We start from the raw sequence: 14,479 nt of genomic DNA, 5'->3' as shown, positions 1-14,479 counted from the left end.
GGGAAACAGGTCTTAAATTACCCAACAAACAGAACTCTCACAAAGCAGATTACAAGCTATCACTGTAAGTATTACAGCACAGGATGGCTCATGGCTAATATGGAGGTCATTATTCAATCATTACAATCAAAAATATAACTATTTTTGTTTTAGCATTTCATATGCCAGGGTCTATGCTGGTCTATGTTAAGCTCTTTACACACATTACTGTAACGAATGATTTCCCTTGCATAAGATGTTATAGATGCCCGTGGTCACAAACTGGTGGGTAACAGAGCAAGAACTTAAATTTGATTGTTTTCATTTTTAAGCCTCTATCTTAGCCTCTGATGAGCTCTAGTGGTGTAGTAGTTATGTGTTGGGTTGCTAATTGCAAGGTCAGCAGTTCTAAACCACCAGGTACTGTGTGAGAATGATGAGGCTTTCTACTCCTATAAAGACTTAACAGTCTCAGAAACCCAGAGGGAAAATTCTACACTGTCCTGGAGGGTCACGATAAGTCAGAATTGACTTGATAGCAGTGAGTTTTATCTTAGCTTCTTCTTTTTTTTTTTTTTGGCACACAAAATATTTATTGCAAGTCCTGATTGCCAACAATGCTAGGCCCATGTCCTGGGCCCAGCTGCACCCAGAAGTCTTCCACACCACTCTTTGTGGGGGCAGTGGCACCCAGTTTGGTCATTTACTCATGTCTAGCTTTCCTGCAGCGAGTCCTCAGGAGGCAGGAAGCGGCTGGGCCTCCACGGTGGCAGGGGAACTTGGAGGCTGCACCTGCTCAGCACACTGCAGGAAGCGGCGTATGTGCTCCGAACAGTTGCCCACAGCCGCCTCATTCTGGCGCAGACATTCCTCAAAGGCCAAGAAAGGCTCAGCACAGACTTGGCGGATCTGGCGGATGATTGGGTGTGAGGATGTGCAACGAGCAATGCTCATCTTGAGATGGTGACAGTCCCGCTGCCATGACTCAGGCTTAGCCGCCACACACTGGCCATACTGTTCCAGCTCCCGGCCACAGTAGCGAACAGTGACCTCCAGGGCAGCCTACAAAAAGTCTGGGGTCCTCGCAGTGCACGCTGAAGGACCTAAACTAGATGTGGGCTTCTGAGGACGGAGCTTGGGGTAAGGAGCACTGGCCCTGGAGGTCTTCCGGCAGCAGAGGACGAGGGGCGGAGCCTGAAGCCGCAGAGGGCGGGGCCTCCACACCTGGAGAGTTGGGGCTTCTGAGGGACCCCGCTAAATGCCGACAGGTGAGTCTCCAAGAGGACAGGGAGGGCAGTGCTTCGTCTCAGGGTCCACAACAATGTCCGAGGGACGGGGGAGGAGAAGGGACGCGGCGCGGGTACCCGGCACCGCTCCCGCTACTCACATCTCGAGGTCGGGACAGCGTGTCCTTAGCTTCTTATTAGCTTACGATTGCCAGAAAATCTGACTGGGGTAGAAGGTGAAATTAAGAAGTCCTTTTCGGGGGGGGGGAAAAAAAAAAGACAAGCTGGTACCAAGGGCTCAATAGGAAGCAAGTATCTTGAAAAGAATGATAGTAACATATGTATACACATGCCTGATTTAACTGATGTATAGATTGTGATAAGAGTTGTATAAGCCCCCAATAAAATAATTTTTTTAAAAAGTCCTTTTCTAGTTTTAAGATTTTTTTTAAATCTTGTTTTACTTTAATCATTTTATTAGGGGCTCACACAACCCTTATCACAATCCATATATACATCAATTGTGTAAAGCACATCTGTACATTCATAGTCCTCATCATTCTAAAAACATTTGCTCTCCACTTAAGCCCTTGGCATCAGGGCATTTTCCCCCTTCCCTCCGGGCTCCCTATCCCTCCTGAACCCTTGATAATTTATAAATTACTATTTTGTCATATCTTGCCCTGTCCAACATCTCCCTTCACCCACTTCTGTTGTCCATCCCCCAGGGAGGAGGTCACATGTAGATCCTTGAAATCGGTTCCCTCTTCCTAACTCACTCTCCCTCTACCCTCCCAGTATCACCACTCACACCACTGGCCCTGAAGGTATCATCCGCCTTGGATTCCGTTTCCAGTTCCTATCTGCACCAGTGTACATCCTCTGGTCTAGCCAGAATTGCAAGGTAGAACTCAATCATGATAGTGGTGGTGGTGGGGGGGAGGTAGGAAGCATTTAGGAACTAGAGGAAAGTTGTAGTTTTCATTGGTGCTACATCGCACCTTGACTGGCTCGTCTCCTCCCCTAGACCCCTCTGCAACAGAATCTCCAGTGGCCGACAAATGGGTTTTGGGTCTCCACTCTGAATTCCCCCCCTCATTCACTATGGTAAGATTTTTTGTTCTGATGATGCCTAATACTTGATCCCTTGACACCTTGTGATCGCACAGGCTGGTGTGCTTCTTCCATGTGGGCTTTGTTGCTTCTGAGCTAGATGGCCACTTGTTTACCTTCAAGCCTTTAACACACCAGACACTATCTCTTTTGACAGCCGGGCACCATCAACTTTCTTCGCCACATTTGCTTATGCACCCATTTGTCCTCAGCGATTGTATTGTGGAAGTGTGAACCCAATGATATGATTTTTTTGTTCTTTGATGTCTGATAACTGATACCTTCAGCACCTCGTGATCACACAGGCTGGTGAGTTCTTCCATGTGGGCTTTGTTGCTTCTGAGCTAGATGGCCGCTTATTTACCCATAAGCTTTTAAGAACTCAGACGATATATTTTTTGATAGGCACCATCAGCTTCTTCGCCACATTTGCTTATTCACTTTGTCTTCAGCGGTTGTGGCAGGAAGGTAAGTACCATAGAATGCCAATTTAATAGAAGTATTCTTGCACTGAGGGAGTAGTTGAGTGGAGGCCCAAGGTCCTTCTGTTACATTAATACTAAAACTATAAATATGGGCACATGAAACTATTTCCCCATCCTTATATATATATTTGCCTATGTATGTCTTTATCTAGACCTCTATAAATGCCCTTTGCCTCCCAGCTCTTTCCTCTATTTCCCTTGACTTTCCTCCTGTCCCACTATCATCATGCTCCGTCTGCACCTGGGTTTCAGCAATACCTCTTCATTATATTTCGCTTGATCATGCCCTACCAGGCCTCCCACACCCACCTCATCACCCATTTGGATCACTTGTTGTTCCCTTGCCCATGAATTTGTTAACACCACTTCCTTTCCCCCCACTTCCCCTTATCCCATGCCCCCCCGGAACTGTCGGTCCCGGTTGATTTTCCTCCAGATTGTTCATCCAGCCTATCTTATTTAGAAAGACCTGCGGAGATAATAACATGCACAAAAACAAGACAGAACAAAACCAAGCAACAATACACAACAAAACAACAAACCACTCACAAAGAACAAAACACAAGAAAGAAAAGCTTGTAGTTAGTTCAAGGATCATTTGTTGGCCTTTAGGAGTGTTTTCCAGTCCAATCTGTTGGGGCACCACGCCCTGGCTCCAAAGTCCACCTTCAGCATTCCCTGGGGACCTTGCCGCTCCATTCCCGTGCTGTTTCACTGCACTCCCCCAGTGCTTTGCCTCGGTGTGGCGGGATCAGGTTGGGCACAATTCCCACACTGTCTTGGATGCTGTCCCCCGAAGGTCCATGGGTCAGTGAGGGGTGTCCTGTCTCATAGTGGGGCTGGCCGTGTGGTCCTCTCTGTGGACGGGCTGATCTAATTGGGGTCATCGTCCTCAAGGCCTGGTGGAGTTTTAAGATTTCTAAGGACTCTTTCCAGTTCTAATGTTTTCTGATTCCTCCAGTACGCTTAGGAATTCTTCAAGTACACTTATTTGTTGATACAGCTCAGTAAGGAGGAGGAGGAAAAAGTTAAAAATGTTGCCACCAAATGAAGATGAATTAGAGGTTAAAATCTCCATTATCATGAAGGTCATAAAAAGTTTTAATTTACTTATCTCTTTGGTAAAATATTACTGTGTAAAACAATGCATCCATGTTGCTTAGGGGGCATGGAGTTTATGCTAATGGTGATGGAATAATTTGGAAAAGGTTATTAATAATGGTGTACAACATGAAGAGTATAACCAATAGCACTGAATGATACAGGTAGAAGTTGTGGGGGAGGAAATGCATCTATATTAGGAATAAAAAGGACAACAGGTTATCACTTTACCTCTGTAAGGCACAGGAATTGTTCCAGTGAGGTTCATCAACTCCCTCGAACTGCCATCATTAAAAACTGAAACCAAAGAACGACTTAATCATAAGCATGTCCATAAGTAATTCCACATAAAGCATATAAATTATTCTTTGGGAAACACTGATAAAATTCATTATTTATCCGAAAGGGCTAACTTGTTCATTATAACTATTATCATGAAAATATCCTTTGTTGATTCACTTCAAGGACTCACTTCAATGAGAACAGAAAAGATGCTTTTCAATGCTTGGAAAATGGATGTGCATGTTACCATCCCATAAATATGAGTTCTAGGTCTGGAGTTAGCCCAAGGCTGAACTTATTTAAAATTTAAAAATTACTATCAAGTGATACCCTGCTCTATGTTAAGCAACTAGTAATTTAGGTCTCCCAGTTCTTTATTCCCATTCATTGTCTTCTCCTCAAACCCAATACAATATCAAATCACAATACATAAAGAAAAAATAATTCAGTCCACCATAAACTTTCTTTATATATATTTAAATCTGGTGAGCACGAACACAGTCCCCACGACCACAAGCTATGCAGTCGAGTTTCCCGTTTGGGGAAATCACAGGGGTCAGCACATCCGGAGCGCAATGGATGAGGCTCGTCCTGGGAAAACCACCTTTGTGAGCATGGTGTCCTCCCTGCCAGGTAAGTATCTTAATATATCTTTTATATCACACATTTTCTCACTTACAATTGAGTGATTGTTTAGTTAGGGCATAAAACTGGCATTACATTTGTAATCGTGGTTTATAATTGTTAGCAGACATGGCGACGGCGATATTGAGCAGCACAAGAACTTACGCTGTTCCCCTCTGTCCTCTCAGAGGGATTAATATACACCATGCTGTAACATATTCTAACTTGTGTGCTTAAAAATTATTATTTGAGATTGTGACTTTGTTTACCATAAAAGCAGATTTTGAGAACAAGAGTTCTGATGTGGTCCAGTTTTACAACCTATGCGAGAGCTGTCAGGAAGAGAGTCCGTTCTGATGGACTGATTTATTCTTGTAGGACACAGTAAACTACACATGCAATAAAGCTGTAGCTTCAGTCAGTGTTTCTCAACTTGAAGCAGGTTTTGTTTTGTTTTTCTTCCATTGAAGCAGTTTTTAATTAAAGATCACTTTGGAAGGATGAGGTTTGAAAATAATTCTACATACTATACTAGAGTAGAACACTTTATTGTAATTTAGTAGGTAGAGTTGAGGGGGAATTGAGCCCATTTGAGAGATTTCATGTCTTTGTTGTTTAGGAAATGTCAGGTTTGCTGGCCCCCCACTGTCTGCCATCTCTCTTTATCAGGCTCCAAAGGTTTTCCAAGCCCTAGGAGAGGGTGGAGCTTAGAATGTTGGTCTAAAGCAGAGGGTTTTCAATCTGTGGGTTGTGACCCCTTTGGGGGTTGAGCGACCTTTTCACAGGGGTGGCCCAATTCATAACAGTAGCAAAATGACAGTGATAAAGTAGCATCAAAAATAATGTTATGGTTGGGGGTCGTCACCACCACATGAGGAACGGTCATGGCATGAGGAAGGGTCATGGCATGAGGAAGGGTGAGAACCACTGGTCTTGGATAGAGAGTTGGAAAGGTTTTTTAGGATTTATGGGGAGAGAAAAGAATAATTAAAAAAATTAACACTAGGTAAGTGTCATTTCTTACCTAAATCTCAATGGTATTTTGAGAAAACTATTACCTTCCAAGCAATCAGTCTGTAACTAACTGGGCCATATTAAAAAATGTTTTTCTCATCTGTAAAATCTAAGGGCTGGTTCGAAATAAGGGCTGCTAGGAAAATACAGAGATGCTTTGCTAGGAACAGAGATGCTTGGGGGGTAAAATGAGAGTTTAATAGTCAAGTAACTTGGATATACTATACAATATACTTTCTTTTCTCCCTTCTTAGCAATATACAACACATCAGCATATTAAAGGCTCAAAGAAACCTATTTAATTTAGAATTGTTCAAATTTAATCATAGAACTTTCTTTGATCAAGCAACATTATAAAAAAACTAGAGCTCTATACATAGTATTTAGTCTGTAAAGCCAGACTAAATATTATATTTAACAATCCCTCTAGGCCTAAATTTATGTTAGAGTAATTTTAAAAACTTAAAAGAATTAAGTTAAGTAAAAGATGCTATCATTAGATCTTTTAATTTCTTATTCCCTAAAACTCTTTTGGGGGTAGGATTCTACTTCAGAACTATAAAACCAACCAAACTCAAAAGGAAAATTTACGAGCATTAATTTTATGTACAGCAATGGCTATTTTTATTACATAAACTCACCATATGAATCCAATACAGGCTTGAGATCTTTGTACAGAGTAATAATACTGACGGTTTCGCGTACAGTCAGGTCTCGGTATTTGTACTGAAAAGCAAAATCACATAAATTTAGCTAAAAATTAATGCACATATTATTTCCATTAATTTCTTAAAATATTTTCTTCATAGTGCTTTACATCATAGCATAGCACCAAATATGTTTCTCACTAATGATTACAATTAATTAAGGCCCCAAAGAAGCTCGGTAGCTTTCTCTTCTGCCACCCACTGGAATCCTACAGTCAGGCTATTTATCTCCGACCAATCCAAATTTTAACCACTCTCACACGCTGCTTACATGTCCCTCAGTATGAATCCTTTCCTTAACTTTTCTTTGGCCTCTAATGTTCTCCCCCTTTTATCCAAGTCTCAGGATATAGCGTTAATACCAATTTGGTTCCAATTTATCATCGGCTATCTTATACTTCCACAACCCCACCTTGCACTACTTCACACCAGCAAAACTAAAAACCTGGTTAACCCCCACCTGACAGGAGATACCGTTTCCCCCAAAATAAGACAGTGTCTTATATTAATTTTTGCCCCCAAAGATGCGCTAGGTCTTATTTTCAGGGGATGTCTTATTTTTCCACGAAGAATACGGTATAGATTTATTGTTTTATTAAAAGAGACCTTATACTTCCTGTCTGAACTGCAGCCAATCATGAGCTGCGTGGCAGCCACTATGTTCCAGAATCCCGGAGTTACGGTAGCTTCGGGGGGCCTTATTTTCGGGGAGGTGCCTTATATTTCAGTGAGAGGCTAAACTGTAAGTAGGTTTTACTTTCGGGGAACAGGGTAGATCAGGTGATCAAGGATCTGCTTTTGACCACAACAACCTGAGGAGTTCACTGGTTGACAAGCTCCATTCATGCACACCAGCTGTCTTGTCTGGGGGATCTCACCGTCCGCCAGTCAGTTCCAAGTGGCCTGTGTGTGGCTGTGCTGCTAGAAGCTGTGCCACCAGTATCTCAAATACCAGCGGTCACCCAAGGGGAACAGGGGAGCTTCAGATTTAGAATAGAAAGAAGGATCTGGTAATCTAACTTGTAAAAACTTGGCCAGTGGAAACCTTATGAACGGTACACAGACAAGACACTGTCTGACAGAGTGCCAGCAGCGCACTCAAAGTTCAAACAGGAACGAGCTGCTTCCTCAAAGTAGAATCATCCTTAATGAAGTGGACGAGGACCCTCAGTTGCTGCCTGGTACAATTCAAATTGAGAACAGCTGAAACATCTATCAGGAACTGGAACATGGACTATATGTTATCAATAACGAAACAGAATGCTTGGAACAAGTACCCCAGGCATTAGTACCGAAACGGGCGATACTGGCCATTTTGAATTAGACAATTGAATGGTCTACTACTTCAAGGACGATCGCCTGAAAAGGAATGTTGCACATTCATAGTCAAAAAGAACGCTTCCAGATCTGACATGAAGTACAATGCAATCAGTGATAGGATGATATCTGTATGCCTACAAATAAGATCAGTTAGTATATTATTCAAATTTCTGCACCACTTCTAATGCCAAAGCTGAAGAAAGTGCAGATTTTTATCAACCTCTGCGGTCTGAAAAAGAATACGCATGCCAGCAAGATTGCTTTGGTAAGTAATAGTGATTGGAGTAAGAGAGCTAGAAACAAAAAAAGGAGCCCTCCTTGGAAAATATTGCTTTGAGAATGGAAGCAGATGTCAGAGAACTCATGATACATTTTAGAAGGCTTATTTGTTGCAAGTATCTTTTTTTCCTAACAACATACACAGGAACTGTACACACAGACTTTGCCAGGCGGCAGATACTGGGATCAAAGTGACTACGTCTATGGGCAAAGACGAAGGAAACGCCCGGTAATGCGGATCAGACCAAGAACAGGGCTACCCATGGAAGAGCTAATCAAGGACTCAGGTGCTCCACGTTGAAGAGAAGAAAGTGAAAACACGATCCCAAAGCCAAAGGATGACTTTGAGTATATTGCACCTGAATTTAGAGACCAGCTTAAGAAAAGACTTAGCAAATGCTTTGAGAATGATGAGGCAATGAACGTATACATGTGCTTTACACAATGTATGTATGGATTGTGATGAGTTGTATGAGCCCCCAATAAAATGATTCAAAAAAATTTTTCCCACTTCAATAAAAAAGAATAGATTGAAAGCACTGAGCTCTAATGACCACAGAAGAGACGAGTTGCGGGAAGACAAGAATACTGCATACGAAGAAAGTAAGAGACAAGGAAGGAAACGTGATGCCAAAAGAAGAGATTTTAAAACTTGTTCTTGAACACAGATTAGTGGTTGAGTAAAAGTAGTGAAGAGAAGATTTCAAAGGGGAACTTGAGAAGACAAAGTATTTTAATAAAGTGCGCACCACGGAGTTAGAAAACAAAAGAAGAATATGCTTGGCATCTCTCAAGCTCGCGAGCTGGAAGACTGCAATTCAAGCCTCAAGCTGCAACACAAGGATTCTATGGGCCAAACATTGAACGAGTGGCTCAGGACCAGGGAGGTGTTTCCTTCTCTGGGACACAAGGTTGCCTGCAGCCAGTCCGAACTCAACAGGGCTTCACAACAACGACTACTCTGAGAGACTAAAACAGACTCCAAGGCTTCTAACAAAGACGACAGAAAAGAACTTTGAAGTAACGGAATAACGCAAAGAGCAGAAGAATTCAGAGATGATACTGCAGCCATGAAAAGACTCAACAGAAAAAGCTTGAGTATGAAAATTGTGAGAGCAGAGAGAAAACATTAAAACATTACAATATAAAATCAAGCCGTTTTTTAGAGACGTTCGTGCGTGCGTGCACGCGCACACACACGGAAAAATTTTAAAGGCGGCTGGGGGAGAGGGTTAGCATAAATCCAGGTCTACTCAAAGAAATCTCTCAAGCATTTTCTTCAATCCAACACTGTTCCAAATAAGCTATTTTGGCTACTTCTCAAGTATTTCCTGATCTTTTTCTCTTGTAGAGCTAATTTTTCCATCTTTAGTAAACATATTAGTTATCTTAATCAATACAACACTCTCCTGAACTCCCCAAACTCCTCCTTTGCTAACTTTCATGGCCCTCTTCAGATTCTCTTTTTAAAACCTTTTATTATGGAAAATTCCAGCATATTCCAATGTATATAATAGTATAATGAACTCCTTTGTATCTACCAACCAACTTCAACAACAATCAACTTATAGTCCATCTTTCACATCTAACATATTTATTCTTCCTTCTTCCTGTATTATTCAAAAGCAAATAATAGCACCACATCCTATCAGAAACCAAACCCCCTGCCATAAATTCAATTCTGACTTACAGCAACCCTATGTATGATTTCTGAAACTGTAACTCTTTACGGGACTCTAGATGTAGATGATACGATCCGCTACATAAAGAAACCCCAAAGTCTTAGCAAGAAAATTATGGAATTAATGGAACGATTCACTAAAGTGGCAGGGTACAAAATTAACATACAAAAAATAAATTGGAGCCCTTTATAAAAACAGAGAGCTCTGAAAAGAAAATCATGAAAAGAACAATTTACAATGGCTATGCAAAAATTAAGACACTTATGAATACATCTAATCATGGGACAGGGACAGGGGATGGGGGTGAGGTGGGGACACACCTGTATAAAGAAAACTCTAAAACACTACTACAAGAAACTGAGACCTACCTAAATGGGAGAATATACCATGCCTACGGAAAGGAAAACTTACTATTGTGAAAATGTCAGTAAGTACTCAGAAACGATCTACAGATATAAATAATATAATCCAGATTCTAACATCATTTTTTAAAATAAATGGAAAAACTAATCACTATCCTCTACGGTAAGGAAAAGAGCCCCAGGGTAAGCAAAGGGTTACTAAGGAATCCAATCTTTCTCCCCAGCAACATGAATTATACATGTGTAACTATATTCATTGCTGCACTATTCACAAAAGCAAAAAGATGGAAATAACCTAAATGTTCACAATGGAATATGACACAATGTTAAAAAATAATGAATCTGTGAATCACTTCCTAACACGGATGAGACTGAGTAAAACGAGTCAATCACTAAAGGACAAACATTGTACAAAGCCATTATTTTTAAAAAGTCAAGGCATCTCTTAAAACAAAAGTAAAGTTGAGGTTTTTACATGAGAACATCCTTTGATGGTTACCAGGGGTGGGAAGAAAGGGGGGATAAATCACGCAGGCAATTGTTCACTTAGGTGAAGGGAAAGGCAACATACAAAAAGAGGGAGCATAGCAAAAAAATGAAGGACGCAGGGTAGGACATCAGGAGGCCCGCAAAAGTTGTAAGTAATAAGGGCAAATACCGTATACACACCATCCTGCAGTATGCTCTATGAGTGAGTGCCAGGACAGACTAAGAGGCTAAACAAGTATGGGGGAAGGGTGTACCCATGGTATTGATACATAGTTTGGATAGAGTATATTTATCTCTGCTGCAAATACATCCATGAGTGAGTGAGGTGGAGCATACAGGGGCAAAGTTATGAAAACGTAGACTTAACCAAACACTTTGAAGGATTACATTACTCAGCCTTAGGAATCAGAAGCATCGTTTTGGAGAACACCGAGATCAACTGACCTAATAGGTCACCGCAGACAATGTTCTACATCTTACGCTCCCAAACTTTATTTGGCCTAGCACCCCCTCTCTTCAGGGATATATATCTATACTAGTCTGTAAGCCTTTGCCCGAGTCACAACGAATACTTTGAGTCTGGCTCTCTGGAAGCAGGCAGCCTCAGCTCTTTCCCAAGTGGCTGGGGAACTGCCACCCTAGAGGTAAAATAGACTTAAAAATCCCACCACACTTTGCCACGTGAACTATCCTCTCGTTTTGTAGAGTGATAACCTTGGTTGTTGAAAGGTTCCAAGCTTGAACTTTCCGCTACTCAAACAGCAAAGTTTGAAACAAAACTGCTCAGTGTTCAAAACTTTGCTTGAAATTTGAACTGAAAAACTGATGTGAAAAACCCTCTATGGGCCAAGAGTGAGCCACATGTCTAGTCTCGTAGAGGACACACAAGGGTGATCACGCTTCAGTCTTGGAGTCGCTCCTGCTCAGACAACATATAATGCTTGTGTCAATCCATTAAAATATTGGGCACTGTGCTTTATTTGAATAAAATATTGGAAACATGCTCCAAAGAAAGTTAGTGATCCCAGCAGGAAAGCTGAAAAGGCTAAACATCTCCAGTGAATTTATAAGTAATTTGGGGGCATAAGAACCAATTATTTGGTTTTACATTATTTCTTATGAGAAAAATATGTTCAGTTCTCAAACTTTTAGGTGTTCAAACATGAATTGGGAACGAACTGGGTTCAATAACTAAGGTCTCAGAGTTGTGTGCATGAGTGCATGCAAATGAAGTCTGGAGAGTCCGATATTAAGGTAATTTTAATCTATAGATTCTCCCTATCTTTTTTGTTATAGCTTGAGAAAGATGGATAATTTATGCATTTAAAAGTACAAAATTTAATGATTCCGTTGGGAAACCTGGCCCACAATCAATTTTAGAATGTTTTCATCACCACCCCCCAAATAAAACTGTGGAAACCACTTGTTTCCCATAGCCCCACTTTCTCCAGCCCTAGAAAACCACAAAACTACTATTTCTACAGATTTGCCTATTGTGGACATTTCATAAAATGGAATTAAAAATATGTGGTCTTTGTGCCTAGCTTCTTTCACTCAGTGTAAGGTCTTCAATGTTCATCCATGTTGTAGCGTGTATCTCTACGTCATTCTTTTTTATTGCTGAATATTCCAGTGTGCAGATATATGTTCCATTTATTTACCAGCTGATAAGTTAGTTTGATTTTACCTTCTAAAACTTATTTTTGGAAAAAAAAACCTGTTCATTTGTCCTATAGAGGTTTGGACTTGGGTAATTGCTTCACCTTGGTGTAGCTTAGTATACATGCTACTTTGTAATTTGTATTTGTGAATTAGGTGTACTAATTACTAGTTTACTGTAACAGCTTCCATGATTTCCTGCATTTTTTCTGAATCCTTTGCTGTCTATTTTCAATCCGGCAGCTAGAGCAACCCAGTTAGAACAGATCAGTGGGTTCTCATTGTACTCCTAGTACGTGCCCAAGGGATTACAATGGTCTGCAAGACCCTCAAGACTCAGTGACCCTCCTACTTCTCCCCTTGCTCACTCCAGCCCAGGCTCCTGTACTGTTCCTCAGTCATGCATGGAGAGCTTCTGACTCAGCTTGGACTTATTTTTCTTCTTCCTGGAATGTTACTCTAGCTGGTTCCATAGCTTCCTTCTTCATCTCGAGTCTGCTTAAATTGTTCTCAGAAAGACCTTCCTTTATTAATCCAAAAGCAAACCCACTGCCACTGAGTCAAATTTGTCGGGATTCTGAAAAACATACATTTTTATAGGAGCCAATAGTCTCATGTTTCACCTGCGTATCAGCTAGTGGATTTGAACAATTGACCTTGCAAATGGGTAGCAGCCCAACCAATAATCCACAGTGCCACCAGGACTCCACAGGGCAACACTTAGCACTCCTATCTCCCTTTTCAGCTTTAACTTCCACCAAAGCACCCATCACTTTCTCACACACCATTAATCTACTTACTGGGTTGTTTATTGCCTTTTCCCTCCCTGAGTGAGAATTGAAGCTCTGAAGTGCATTTGTTTCCTTTGTTCACTGATGTTTTCCTAGAGCCTAAAACAGTGTGTAGCAAAGGTGTCGGCCGTCTTCTATGCACTTCGGTGGCAGAATGGTTACGCACAGGGCGGCTAACTAGAGGGTCAGCAGTTCGCAACCACTAGCTGCTCTGAGGTACAAAGACAAGGCTTCTCATACCTGTGAAGTTATGGTTTCGGAAACCCAAGAGGGTTATTTCTACCTCGTTCTACAGGGTTGCTAGATGTCAAAATCAACTTGGTGTTGAGTTTTGTTATTGTTATTTCACTGTTAGGAGTATTTCGGATACAATACATAGGTAGTTCTTTGTATGAAAATTTTAAAGAAGCAAATTATTTGTAAAAAGCAAGATGGGCCGATACTGTATACATATACCTTTGTTACTTGCTAAAATAACAGAAAGATATTAACTAAAAATGTTCAACAATGTCAAAATGTCTTTGATACATAGGAATATGGAGCAAGTAGGAAAAAAAATACATTATTAGAACAAGATAAAAGTGCCTAAGTTGGTATAAAGATTATTTCAAAAATGCTTATTGGTGGTATGCAAAGAAAACAGATTGAGGATCAGATTCCATTTTATAACTGACTCAAGGATAGAAGTTGTCCCTTCCTTTTCCTTGCTCTTCTTTCTGGAATTAGTGGAGCTCTATGTTGTAGTTATTAAAGCACTCAGTGACTAAGAGAGGTTGGCAGTTCAAATCCAGTTCTCCCACAGTTGGCAGCTGCTCTGTGGGGAAGATGTGGCGCTCCACTTCCATATTTACAACTTTGGCTCCCATGCAGAGAGTAGTTTCACCCTGCCGGACAGGGTCTCTCTGAATCAGCATCACTGCAACAGCAATGGGGAGTCAGATTTCCAAATATGCAACTCTTTCAACCCAGCAAGTCCACTTCTAGACATCTACCCTAAAGAAACAGCACTACAAATATACAAAAATGGATATGAGAGGGCTTTAAAAAGTCTGTGGAAAAGTGGAATTAAAAGGAAATTTTCCCCACAAATTTTTGAAGCCCCATTATATGCACAAGGATGACTTATCATTTCTACTACTAGAAAAAAAACTGCAGGTAGCTTAACTGTTACACACAGAGAAATGGTTAAATTATGACCGGCCATTAGCATGCTGTGGCCATCTAGTAAAATAAGCAAATCTGGACGTCTAATAGCAAAAGATGTCTGTTTTATATATACTACTGAATGGAAAAAGAAAATCAACTTGAGAATGTGAAAAGCATGTTCCCACTTTTGTTTCAGTGCCCAAGCAAGACACAGCTGGGC

The 14,479-nt window shown here is 41.0% G+C and overlaps 1 protein-coding gene, 1 non-coding gene and 1 pseudogene across 3 annotated transcripts in view; all 3 read right to left on the bottom strand.

Moving 5' to 3' along the window:
• TSG101 (tumor susceptibility 101) overlaps positions 1 to 14,479 on the bottom strand; it is a 62,057-nt gene that overhangs the window by 45,946 nt on the left and 1,632 nt on the right. For both annotated transcript variants that reach the window (XM_075545986.1, XM_075545987.1), the window contains exons 2-3: positions 6,466 to 6,550; positions 4,136 to 4,201 (exon numbers count right to left, since the gene is read on the bottom strand). In XM_075545986.1, coding sequence (XP_075402101.1) covers positions 4,136 to 4,201; positions 6,466 to 6,550 — 151 coding nt within the window. The remainder of the gene's footprint in view (positions 1 to 4,135; positions 4,202 to 6,465; positions 6,551 to 14,479) is intronic.
• Positions 538 to 1,392, bottom strand: LOC142446660 (coiled-coil-helix-coiled-coil-helix domain-containing protein 5 pseudogene; annotated as a pseudogene).
• LOC142447353 (U1 spliceosomal RNA) lies at positions 4,667 to 4,827 on the bottom strand. The gene has a single exon (XR_012784093.1). It is a non-coding gene; the product is annotated as a U1 spliceosomal RNA (small nuclear RNA).

This window comes from Tenrec ecaudatus, chromosome 4 (genome assembly GCF_050624435.1).
Source record: "Tenrec ecaudatus isolate mTenEca1 chromosome 4, mTenEca1.hap1, whole genome shotgun sequence".
Taxonomy (NCBI): domain Eukaryota; kingdom Metazoa; phylum Chordata; class Mammalia; order Afrosoricida; family Tenrecidae; genus Tenrec; species Tenrec ecaudatus.
Note: the sequence above shows the minus strand (reverse complement) of the source record. Positions and strands in the feature narration are given on the sequence as shown.